Source organism: Salmo salar, chromosome ssa23, assembly GCF_905237065.1.
Source record: "Salmo salar chromosome ssa23, Ssal_v3.1, whole genome shotgun sequence".
NCBI lineage: Eukaryota > Metazoa > Chordata > Actinopteri > Salmoniformes > Salmonidae > Salmo > Salmo salar.
Genome location: NC_059464.1, coordinates 51,019,737 through 51,033,329, shown reverse-complemented (window position 1 = coordinate 51,033,329; position 13,593 = coordinate 51,019,737). Strand labels below are relative to the sequence as shown.

The 13,593-nt window shown below is 45.9% G+C and overlaps 1 protein-coding gene across 1 annotated transcript in view; it reads left to right on the top strand.

The window, feature by feature from the left end:
- Positions 1-13,593, top strand: part of sema7a (semaphorin 7A (JohnMiltonHagen blood group)) — a 121,158-nt gene that overhangs the window by 66,845 nt on the left and 40,720 nt on the right. The window contains exon 8 of the mRNA XM_045706116.1: positions 9,491-9,669. Within this exon, the coding sequence (XP_045562072.1) occupies positions 9,491-9,669 (179 nt within the window). The remainder of the gene's footprint in view (positions 1-9,490; positions 9,670-13,593) is intronic.

Here is a 13,593-nt window from a genome sequence, read left to right as displayed (position 1 = left end):
GGAATACTGTGTCTAAGTACCATAGTTAGAACTGGGCGGACCACCCACTGTATTTTTGGTTAGTTAGCTAGCTGTTGTTGAAATAGGCTAGTCTAGCTTAGGGGTGGTTTTGGATTATTGTTTCGTTGCTTGGGTCCAGCTCAGCCCCTTTTCCCACACCCCTTTACCGTGTGTTTAAAATAAACCTTTTGAGTTTGACGGTAGATTTCAGTTGTCTGTGGTTTTTGGTTCTCACTGTTACATGTCACGATTATAATTTGCATGATTTATGTTACGGGTCTCGTATCCATCCCCCCTAGACCGCTGGGCCAAAGAGGTTCGTAACATAAGTGGGGGCTCATCCAGGATCTGTCATTACTGACGCCCATACCGCTCATGCAGATTGTTATTGTGTGGTTAGTCAGTGTTGAGCGTCATAAGCATTAGTGTTTGCTATTTGTTGGCTTTTGTGTTTGGTAGTAGTTCAAGATGGCTACTTTTGAGTTGAAATCCTTTTTGGATAACCCTTTGTGGGAGGTGTTTAATAAATGTCGTAAAATTGATTTAATGACCTTGGCAGAACATTATTCATTGTCTATTTCTCACAATTTAGTTAAGGCGGAGGTTAAGAAACTAGTGTTAAATGTATTGTTGAAAGAGCAGGTGCTTGTGTTACCGCTGCCTGAGCCTACTACCCCTGTAGGGGATGTTGCTGCTCCTGTAAGCCCGTCGGTGTCTGAGACCGAAGCGAGGCTAAAGCTCCAGCTACATTGCCCCGTTTGATCCACTCTCCCCACTGTCAACTGGTGATGCCAGAAGGGATGTCCGTTCTATACAGTTTCAACTGGAGGCAGAAGAGAGAGCCCAAATTAGGCGAGAAAATCTCCAGTTAGAAATGTGTAAACTTGAGGCAGAAAAAGAAAGAGAACAGCGGCAGTTGGAAATCTGTAAAATAGAGGCTGAAAAAGAAAGAGAACAGCGACAGATGGATTTCAAAATGCGCCAAATGGAACTGGAAGCAGAGACAGCGAGGCTAGCCTTCGTTCCTACTGTGCCTGTTAGTGAGTCGTCCTCACCAGCTGTAGCTTCCAACACGTTTGACATTAGTAGGCAGATTGCCTTAGTACCTTTGTTTAGAGAGTCAGAGGTTGACTCCTATTTTTGTGTGTTTGAACGTATAGCTGTAGCCTTGAAATGGCCTGAAGAAGTATGGTGTTTATTGCTACAATGTAAATTAACTGGTAAAGCCCAAGAGGTTTTATCAGCGCTACCTCTGGAAGATAGTTTGAACTATGAAGTGGTCAAAGCTACCGTTCTTCGCGCTTATGAGCTTGTGCCTGAGGGCATACCGACAGAGATTTAGGTCTCATAGAAAGTCTTCTAATAAGACTTATGTGGAGTTTGCTAGAGACAAGGGAAATCTGTTTGATAAATGGCATGCTGCTAGTAAGGTAACTGATTTCAACTCTCTCCGGGAGTTAATTTTGTTGGAAGAGTTTAAAAATTGTTTACCCGAACGCATTGTAGTATACCTAAATGAACAGAAAGTATCCTCCCTGTCAGAAGCGTCTGTGTTGGCAGACGAGTTTGTGTTGACGCACAAGAGTGTGTTTTCGGCTCATACTGAGAGTAGAGCTACTGAGTTGCCTACTTTTAGTCCTGGTCGGCCCGCAGTATATCAAGCACGCCAGAAAAATGAGCGTCCCTGTTTCTATTGTCATAAAGTGGGACATATGATTAATGATTGCTTCCTACTAAAACGCAAACAAGGGATGCCTTTTCGTGCCAAGCCGCCAACAGGTGTTGGGCTAATTCGTACTGTTGTGAGGTCTGAAACAAAACAGGTGCCTCAGGGTAACTGTAGTTTGAAAGTCTCAGTACCCGACCGCAGTTACGAACCGTTCATTTTCGAGGGGTTTGTGTCCATAGCGAATGACGAAGCATCTCAGCGTCCTGTTAAAATCCTTAGAGATACTGGTGCGGCACAGTCATTTATATTGTCTGATGTGTTGCCCTTATCCGACAATACATACTGTGGTTCCAGTGTGTTAGTTCAGGGTATTGAAATGGGTTTTGTCCCAGTGCCATTGCACTTTGTGAATGTACACTCTGAGTTGATCAGTGGAATATTCAGAGTGGGGGTACGTCCTATGTTGCCAGTAAAAGGTGTGACCTTTATAATGGGTAACGATATTGCTGGAGGAAAGGTAGTACCCGTATTGGAAGTGTTGGATAAAAGTGACCACTCTCTCTCCAATGAGTTGGCACAGAGTTATCCCCATGTGTTCCCCGCTTGTGCTGTCACTCGTGCTCAGGCAAGACAAGTGGGTGACGTGATAGATTTGTCGAACACTGTTCTGTTCAAAGAAGATGATCAAGAGGATGGGTTGTGTACTACCTCTGCGAAGCTGATCACCTCTGACAAACAGACAAGGGAAGAATCGAAGTATGTTGAACTTATTGCTGAGGCAATACAGTTACCAGTCACTCGTGAGCAGCTGATTGCTAACCAGAAGGTTGACAACAAGCTTGCTAAATGTTTTTCTAGTGTTGTCTCATTGGAAGAGGTAAAGAAGAAGAATGTGGCTTACTTTCTTGATGGTAATCTCCTCATGCGTAAATGGACATCCCATGGTGGCGCGGAGGGAGATTGGAATGCTGTTTACCAAATAGTGATTCCTACAGCCTTCGACACAATGTGTTATCCCTTGCTCATGATCACCAGTGGTCTGGACACTTAGGGATCACGAAGACTTATGATCGGATCCTTCGACATTTCTTTTGGCCAGGTTTAAAACAAGATGTGGCTCAGTTCTGTCGGACATGTCACACATGTCCGGTTACAGGAAAACCAAATCAGGTTATTCCTCCTGCTCCTCTTTGTCCTATACCTGTCATAGGTGAACCATTTGAACATGTGGTGGTTGATTGTGTTGGACCGTTACCGAAGACAAAATCGGGTAACCAGTTTCTGTTAACGATAATGTGTATGGCAACAAGATACCCCGAAGCCATTCCTCTGAGAAGGATTACAGCTCCAGTGGTGAGTAAAGCCTTAATTAAGTTCTTCACGACATTCGGGTTACCTAAGGTGGTACAAACTGATCAAGGTACAAATTTCCTGTCAAAGCTCTTCAAGCAGGTGTTAAAATCCTTGTCAGTTGCGCACCGTGTATCAAGCGCATATCACCCAGAGTCTCAGGGTGCGCTTGAACGATGGCATCAGACACTGAAGTCTATGCTACGTAAATATTGTTTGGAATCTGAGAAAGATTGGGATGAGGGAGTTCCTCTAGTTTTGTTTGCTGCTCGTGAAACTGTACAGGAGTCCCTAGGGTTCAGCCCAGCTGAACTAGTGTTTGGTCACACAGTGAGAGGACCAATGAAAGTCCTTAAAGAACAGTTTTTGTCCCAAGAGTTGTGTACGGAAGAAGAGAATGTGTTGGACTACGTTAGTCGCTTTCGTGAGCGCCTACACCAAGCCTGTGCTCTCGCTAAGGAAGCTCTGTCTTCCTCACAAACAAGTATGAAAAGACACTATGATAAACAGGCTGTTTCTCATCCACTACAGCCAGGTGACCAAGTGCTGGTGTTATTGCCTGTTCCAGGATCTTCACTGTCAGCTCGTTTCTCTGGTCCTTATTTGATTGAAAAGAAGTTAAGTGAAACTGATTATGTGCTTCAAACTCCTGATAGAAAACGGCAATCTCGTGTGTGCCACATTAACATGTTGAAAGCATACCAAACCCGACCCATCACCCAGGTAGATGGTTCAACCACAGCGGAAGTTACTGCTATTTCTGCTGCTTCTACGGCTATGATAGTGGACTGTCATATTGATGATGTTGATGGAGATGGATTGGAGTTGCGCAATACTCAGCAGCAGTGTGTTAGATTGCCCAACTCAGAAATGCTGATGTCTCTCCAGTCAGGTCTGGTTCACTTAACGGAAGGACAGGCCGACGATATTGTGAGGCTACTCCACAGTTTTCCATGTCTCTTTAATGACGTTCCTACTCGCACAAATGTGTTGGAACATGACATTAATGTTGGAAATGCTGCCCCTATCAAGCAACACCCATATCGTGTCAATGCTTCTAAGAGGAAGATAATGAGGGATGAAGTGAAATATTTGTTGGAAAATGACCTGGCCACGCGCCAAGTTCAAGCCCTTGGAGTTCTCCTTGCATTCTGGTTCCTAAACCTGATGGTACGTCCAGGTTATGTACGGATTATCGAAAGGTAAATTCTGTCACATTGCCAGATTCTTTCCCCGTTACCCAGACTGGACGACTGTATTGACACTGTTGGTGCTGCTACTTATGTAACTAAGTTGGACCTCTTAAAAGGTTACTGGCAGGTTCCGTTAACCTCACGTGCTTCTGAGATTTCTGCCTTTGTTACCCCAGACAACTTCCTACAATACTCTGTCATGGCTTTTGGGATGCGAAATGCACCAGCCACTTTTCAACGACTGGTTAACACCGTATTAGCTGGCGTTCCTAATTGTAGTGCATATCTAGATGATCTAGTGATTTATTCATCTGAGTGGACAGATCATGTTAACTCTCTAAGGGTAGTATGTGAACGTTTGGCCGCTGCTTCTTTAACCCTGAACTTGGCAAAGTGCGAGTTTGGGAAGGCCACTGTTACCTATCTCGGCAAAGAGGTAGGCCATGGACAGGTGCGCCCTGTTGATGCTAAGGTCTTGGCTATCACTGCATTCCCTGCGCCTACCACCAGACGAGAGCTACGCCGCTTTTTGGGGATGGTTGGCTACTACCGTAGCTTCTGTAAAAACCTTCTCTGCGGTAGTTGCTCCATTGACCGATTTGCTCAGTCCGGCAAGATCGTTTGTGTGGTCCCCGGACTGTAAGGTAGCTTTTGAAACTGCTAAAGCACTATTATGTAATACCCCTGTACTTGCAGCTCCGTATTTTGAAAAACCATTTAAACTTGAGGTAGATGCTAGTGCCAGAGGTGCTGGTGCTGTTCTACTTCAGCAGGACAAGAGTGGACTGGATCATCCGGTGTGTTATTTCTCCAGAAAATTTAACAAATGTCAGACAAACTATGCCACCATCGAGCAAGAAGCTCTAGCGTTGTTGTTAGCTCTGCAATATTTTGAGGTGTACATAGGGTCTAGTGCCCTACCTGTGACTGTATATACGGACCATAACCCCTTAGTGTTTCTCCACCGTATGTACAACCAGAACCAGCGCCTTATGCGTTGGGCTCTTATTGTACAAAATTATAATTTGGAGATTTGCCACAAAAAGGGTTCTGAAAATATGTTAGCAGATGCTTTGTCTCGTGTGTAATAATTTTTGTATGTTTCGGAAGATTGACTTTGATTTTGTGAGTATTCATTGTAGATACTTTTGTATAAACTGTGTACATACTTTTAGTCGCAATCCCCCTGGGGGTTGCTCTTTAAGGGTGGGAGTGTTACGGATACAAGTGTATCCTGTGTGTTTCTTTTCTCTCCTTCTCCCCATCACAGGTGACAATCATCAGTCCCCAATCAGAAGACACCTGTTCCTTCTCCCTCAACCAATCACAGTCCCTTTCCCTTGGTTTAAAAACCCAGTCAGTTGTTTTCTCCCAGAGCTCATTTTTATCTCGCGAGCTCATTCTCACTCTGTGATCAATCTTTGTGCTCATTCGCTCTTGTGTCCAATCTCTATCTCCCCGTGTCTCTCTCTCTCTGTATTGATCTCTTTTGTTTTTGCAAACTACATGTCACATTTGTCCGGTAATCCTGTGAGTATTGTTTTGTTATTTGACTGTTTGTTTGTTTGGTGGGAAAAGGGGGTACCAAGACAAGTCGCCCATGGGCATACATTACCCGTAGGAATACTGTGTCTAAGTACCATAGTTAGAACTGGGCGGACCACCCACTGTATTTTTGGTTAGTTAGCTAGCTGTTGTTGAAATAGGCTAGTCTAGCTTAGGGGTGGTTTTGGATTATTGTTTCGTTGCTTGGGTCCAGCTCAGCCCCTTTTCCCACACCCCTTTACCGTGTGTTTAAAATAAACCTTTTGAGTTTGACGGTAGATTTCAGTTGTCTGTGGTTTTTGGTTCTCACTGTTACATGTCACGATTATAATTTGCATGATTTATGTTACGGGTCTCGTATCCATCCCCCCTAGACCGCTGGGCCAAAGAGGTTCGTAACATACACCCAAGCCATTAGACTCGGTACCGGTACCCCCCTGTATTTAGCCTCGTTATTGTTATTCTTATTGTGTTACTTTTTATTATTACTTTTTATTTTAGTCTACTTGCTAAATATTTTCTTCTTCTTGAACTGCACTGTTGGTTAAGGGCTCGTCAGTCAGCATTTCACGGTAAAGTCTGCACTTGTTGTGTTCGGCGCATGTGGCAAATAAAGTTTGATGTTGAGATGTGTCTGTTACTTGAACTCTGTGAAGCGTTTATTTGGGCTGCAATTTCTGAGGCTGGTAACTCTAATGAACTTATCTGTCACGGGTATCGTCGGTGAAGGAGGACCAAAATGCAGCAGGACTGTGTTTGTTCATTTTGAACATTTATTAAGTCAAAATGTACCAGATTGTGAACACGCACCTCCAGGCTAGTGCGGGGAGCGGGAACAGGACGAGTCGGACTGGGTTGACGCACTTCGGGTCCGCACGAGAGACAGGAGCTGGAAACCCAGGGCTATGGAGGCGCACAGTCGGTCTTGATCTTACCTCCTGCACAACCCGTCTTGGCTGGATGGAACTAGTAGCCCTGTACGAGCGGGGTGCTTGTACAGGGCAGACTGGGCTGTGCAGGGGCCTGATGGTAGCCGTGCGTGAGCGGGAGTTGGGTAGCCTGGTCTCGGAGGCGTACCGGCGACCAGATGCGCTGCGCAGGCATCCTCCTACCAGGCTGGATGCCCGCTCTAGCACGGCACCTGCGAGGATTTCAAGTTGAATTAGATGTATATTAGCAGTGTTTTCCATTCAGTTCAGAACCAGTTCAGACCCAGTTCAGACCCAGTTCAGACCCAGTTTAGACCCAGTTCAGAAACAGTTTAGACCCAGTTTAGACCCAGTTTAGACCCAGTTCAGACCCAGTTCAGACCCAGTTCAGACCCAGTTCAGACCCAGTTCAAACCCAGTTCAGACCCAGTTCAGACCCAGTTCAAACCCAGTTCAGACCCAGTTCAGACCCAGTTCAAACCCAGTTTAGACCCAGTTCAGACCCAGTTCAAACCCAGTTCAGACCCAGTTCAGACCCAGTTTAGACCCAGTTCAGACCCAGTTCAGACCCAGTTTAGATCCAGTTCAGACCCAGTTCAGACCCAGTTCAGAACCAGTTTAGACCCAGTTTAGACCCAGTTTAGTGGTTACTGACCTACAGTGTGTTTGACCTACCTATCCTGGCTTAACGCCTCCACTAGTCATGGCATAATGAGACCATACCTATTGTACACTAGATATTCAAAAGTATGTGGACACCCCTTCAAATGACAAGTCGGATGGAAAATTACTGAGGATAATAGCGGATGATATTGCCACTCCTATTTGCCACATCTTCAATTTAAGCCTACTAGAGAGCAGTGCCCTCAGGCCTGGAGGGAAGCTAAAGTCATTCTGCTACCTAAGAATAGTAAAGCCCCCTTTACTGGCTCAAATAGCCAACCAATCAGCCTGTTACCAACCCTTAGTAAACTTCTGGAAAAAATAGTTTGACCAGAAACAATGCTATTTCACAGTAAACAAATTGACAACAGACTTTCAGCACGCTTATAGAGAAGGACATTCAACAAGCACAGCACTTACACAAATGACTGATGATTGGCTGAGAGAAAATGATTTAAAAAAGATTGTGGGGGGCTGATTTATTACAGGCTGACTACACCGCTCGCGTCGCGTGCGCTCGCGTTGCAAAATTAATTTAGACATACATGTTATTCAATAATTGCACCCACACTGTTCGCACGCGCCAAAGAGCATCTGCGTTGCCAAGGGCTAAAATAGAAGTCAGTTCTATTTCTGACGCAGATCATGCTGCAAGTCCTGCCTCTCCCATCTCCTCATTGGTTTATAGAAGCAGGTACCCACGTCCCATCTCCTCATTGGTTATACCCACGTGGGTGACTGAAAGACGAACGAGGTCATGAAACCTAATTTATGAAAGTTGCCAATCGCAATATAAAGTCAAAAGACGAAAAAGCCTGGAAGGAGGAGAGATGACTAGAAACTATTTGGTTGACCGTTTTATGTGTGGATTAATTGTCGGAGTAGAGGACCTTGTGCATTTCAGGTAAAATAACAACTCAATGTTTATATCCCAGTAGAAATTAGCAAGCAACAGCAAGCTAGCTAAATAGGACAAATTAGCTAGCTAAATTGCCATAAGTGTTTAATGCTTTTCGACCTGTCCCCAAATGAATATAATTGGTTCATAGTTTGTTTTGATATTTCAACCTGCGTGTTGTGATCGCGTTTAGTGTGGGGGGGACAAAATACATTTATGCACGATGGCGCATGATAGTGCACGCACGCAAACGGTTTGGGTTCCGTGTTAGACTTCAGTGGGGCTTTTGACATTACTCGATCATAGTCTGTTGCTGGGGAAAAGGTATAATTTTAGTGATTTTACTGATCTGACTCCAGGATAGATTACAAGCTCCGTTTCATCAAAGCTCTGAACCATAGTTCTATCTAGTACTGTCTGGTTATATCTGCACCAACACTCCCCGTTATCCCACAGATTCCAGTCATTCCTGAGAACAGCTGTAACAGCACCTTGACTGTTTATTCTACTGCAGTACAAGGCCCTCCCCTTCTAGCAGCCCAGCTGCGTCTAGCAGCCCAGCTATTTGTTGGAGAAGACTGTATATACTGTAATGTAGGCTAACCATACCACCAGGGGAATCTTCAAGGCCACTAACATTCTAGCTACTGTATTTAAAAAAAAAAAATTAGTATGTGAAGAGATTGGAACAGAACCATCTGTGTAGATAAACACTACATGGCCTTCAAAAGACTAAACTTCCACTGTGAGACATCTATCTCGGTTCCCATGTTTGTTACTGGTCCGATTTTTAAAGGGGTCACAGTTGTGGAAACATTGAAATGAAGGCTTGGTTCTTCTTCAGTGTCTTTGTTCTGATGATGTCATCGTTGTGCAGCGGCATAATGAGGATGGTGATGATGATGGTGGTGGTGAGGATGATGGGGATAATAATGGTGATGGTGATGAGGATGATGGTGATGAGGATGATGGTGATGAGGATGATGGTGGTGAGGATGATGATGTTGATTATGGTGATGAGGATGATGGTGATGAGGATGGTGGTGGTGGTGATGGTGGTGATGGTGATGATGATAATGTTGATGATGGTGATGGTGATGGTGATGGTGGTGATGGTGATGAGGATGATGGTGGTGAGGATGATGGTGATGATGATGATGGTGGTGATGGTGATGATGATGATGGTGGTGAGGATGATGGTGATGATGATGATGTTGATTATGGTGGCGATGTCATTCCACAGGTGGATGAAGGCGGTTCTAAGCGGTTCTTGCAGAACATGTGGACGTCGTTCCTGAAGGCTCGGCTGGTGTGTGGGATTCCCAACGACTCGCTCTACTTTAACCGTCTCCAAGACGTCTACGTGCTTCACGCGGAGGAATGGAGAGACTCGCGAGTCTATGCTCTGTTCACTAGCAGCTGGTGAGGAAATGATCCTGTCTCTGTTGTCTCCCAGCAGCTACTGAGTTCTCCCAATGCCCCAAATTCTAAACTACAATGTCACTGGAGCGGTATTCTGACTTGAGATCTGCACGCTTTACCTCAGATTTTTCGAGCAGGTCTCCCATTGACAACAATAAATGCTATTTTAACAGAACACAAAGATAACAGTGTTCTGTTTAAACAAAGGTTCTTCCTGATGTTGTCGGTGTTGATCGTCTCTGTGTTCTGTTTTGATCCGAGAACAGATGACCAGAGGATCTGGGTTGTTCTGACTAGGTTTTATTTTCTGATCGTGACAGGAAACAATTCCAGAAACAAATGCTGTGCCGCCTTTTTATACGCCAACTCTGCAAAGAACAATAAACGACGAAAGGGGACATGAATAGCCATGCTATCTCAATGACGCCGTGTACAGAGAAAAGTTCTGTAACTAGCTAGCGGTCAACATATAAAAGTAAATGAATTACTGAGATCTATACATATCCCAAAATCACGATGGGAGACCATAATCAAACACTGTCAGTGACCCTATTCACTCATTATAAGGATTTTAACATATATAGGATTGATGATGATTTTCATAATCTTCCTCTTCCACATGGATAGAGTAGACAGGGTAGAGGGAAGGGGGGACCAGGGGATGTTTATGAGGGGGGATGCAGAAGGAGAAGGAAGGAGGACCAGGGGATGTTTATGAGGGGGGAATGCAGAAGGAGAAGGAAGGAGGACCAGGGGATGTTTATGAGGGGGGATGCAGAAGGAGAGGGAAGGGGGCCAGGGGATGTTTATGAGGGGGGATGCAGAAGGAGAAGGAAGGAGGACCAGGGGATGTTTATGAGGGGGGATGCAGAAGGAGAGGGAAGGGGGACCAGGGGATGTTTATGAGGGGGAATGCCGGAATCGGCCCAGATCCACTGTGCTAGCTGGAAAAGGTTCTTCATGAGAAAGAGAACCATGTTCTGTTAAACAATGGTTCTTCCCGAGGAAGATAACCGTGTTCTGAACTTCTTAGGGCCAGCGGAACAACTGTCGACAACTTCCAGTGAAATTGGAGGGCGCGCAATTCAAATAAATAATCATTAAAATTATTGGGGCTACAGTGGTAGACCTGATCACCGACAACGATGAGTCAGCCTATAGGGAGGAGGTCAGAGACCTGGCCATGTGGTGCCAGGACAACAACCTCTCCCTCAACGTGATCAAGACAAAAGGAGATGGTTGTGGACTACGGGAAAAGGAGGACCGAGCACGCCCCCATTCTCATCGACGGGGCTGTAGTGGAGCAGGTTGAGAGCTTCAAGTTCCTTGGTGTCCACATCACCAACAAATTAGAATGGTCCAAGCACACCAAGACAGTCATGAAGAGGGCACGACAAAACCAATTCCCCCTCAGGAGACTGAAAAGATTTGGCATGAGTCCTCAGATCCTCAAAAGGTTCTACAGCTGCACCATCGAGAGCATCCTGACTGGTTGCATCACTGCCTGGTATGGCAACTGCTCAGCTTCCGATCACAAGGCACTACAGAGGGTAGTGCGTACGGCCCAGTACATCACTGGGGCCAAGCTTCCTGCCATCCAGAACCTCTATACCAGGCGGTGTCAGAGGAAAGCCCTAAAAATTGTCAAAGACTCCAGCCACCCTAGTCACAGACTGTTCTCTCTGCTACCGCACGGCAAGCGATACCAGAGCACCAAGTCTAGGACCAAGAGGCTTCTAAACAGCTTCTACCCCCCAAGCCATAAGACTCCTGAACATCTAGTCAAATGGCTACCCAGACTATTTGCATTGCCCCCCTTTACACCACTGCTACTCTCTGTTATCATCTATGCATAGTCACTTTAATAACTCTACCTTCATGTACATATTACCTCAACTAACCGGTGCCCCTCCACATTGACTCTGTACCGGTACCCCCTGTATATAGCCTCCACATTGACTCTGTACCGGTACCCCCCTGTATATAGCCTCCACATTGACTCTGTACCGGTACCCCCTGTATATAGCCTCCACATTGACTCTGTACCGGTACCCCCTGTATATAGCCTCCACATTGACTCTGTACCGGTACCCCCCTGTATATAGCCTCCACATTGACTCAGTACCGTAATACCCTGTATATAGCCTCCACATTGACTCTGTACCGGTACCCCCGTGTATATAGCCTCCACATTGACTCTGTACCGGTACCCCCCTGTATATAGCCTCCACATTGACTCTGTACTGGTACCCCCTGTATATAGCCTCCACATTGACTCTGTACCGGTACCCCCTGTATATAGCCTCCACATTGACTCTGTACTGGTACCCCCTGTATATAGCCTCCACATTGACTCTGTACTGGTACCCCCAGTATATAACCTCCACATTGACTCTGTACCGGTACCCCCTGTATATAGCCTCCACATTGACTCTGAACCGGTACCTCCTGTATATAGCCTCCACATTGACTCTGAACCGGTACCCCCCTGTATATAGCCTCCACATTGACTCTGAACCGGTACCTCCTGTATATAGCCTCCACATTGACTCTGAACCGGTACCCCCCTGTATATAGCCTCCACATTGACTCTGTACTGGTACCCCCTGTATATAGCCTCCACATTGACTCTGTACTGGTACCCCCTGTATATAGCCTCCACATTGACTCAGTACCGTAATACCCTGTATATAGCCTCCACATTGACTCTGTACCGGTACCCCGTGTATATAGCCTCCACATTGACTCTGTACCAGTACCCCCTGTATATAGCCTCCACATTGACTCTGTACTGGTACCCCCTGTATATAGCCTCCACATTGACTCTGTACTGGTACCCCCTGTATATAGCCTCCACATTGACTCTGTACTGGTACCCCCTGTATATAGCCTCCACATTGACTCTGTACTGGTACCCCCAGTATATAACCTCCACATTGACTCTGTACCGGTACCCCCTGTATATAGCCTCCACATTGACTCTGAACCGGTACCTCCTGTATATAGCCTCCACATTGACTCTGAACCGGTACCCCCCCTGTATATAGCCTCCACATTGACTCTGTACTGGTACCCCCTGTATATAGCCTCCACATTGACTCTGTACTGGTACCCCTGTATATAGCCTCCACATTGACTCTGTACTGGTACCCCCTGTATATAGCCTCCACATTGACTCTGTACTGGTACCCCCAGTATATAACCTCCACATTGACTCTGTACCGGTACCCCCCTGTATATAGCCTCCACATTGACTCTGAACCGGTACCTCCTGTATATAGCCTCCACATTGACTCTGAACCGGTACCCCCCCTGTATATAGCCTCCACATTGACTCTGTACTGGTACCTCCTGTATATAGCCTCCACATTGACTCTGTACTGGTACCTCCTGTATATAGCCTCCACATTGACTCTGTACTGGTACCTCCTGTATATAGCCTCCACATTGACTCTGTACCGGTACCCCCTGTATATAGCCTCCACATTGACTCTGTACCGGTACCCCCTGTATATAGCCTCCACATTGACTCTGTACTGGTACCTCCTGTATATAGCCTCCACATTGACTCTGTACCGGTACCCCCTGTATATAGCCTCCACATTGACTCTGTACCAGTACCCCCTGTATATAGCCTCCACATTGACTCTGTACCGGTACCCCCTGTATATAGCCTCCACATTGACTCTGAACCGGTACCTCCTGTATATAGCCTCCACATTGACTCTGAACCGGTACCCCCCCTGTATATAGCCTCCACATTGACTCTGTACTGGTACCTCCTGTATATAGCCTCCACATTGACTCTGTACTGGTACCTCCTGTATATAGCCTCCACATTGACTCTGTACCGGTACCCCCTGTATATAGCCTCCACATTGACTCTGTACCGGTACCCCCTGTATATAGCCTCCACATTGACTC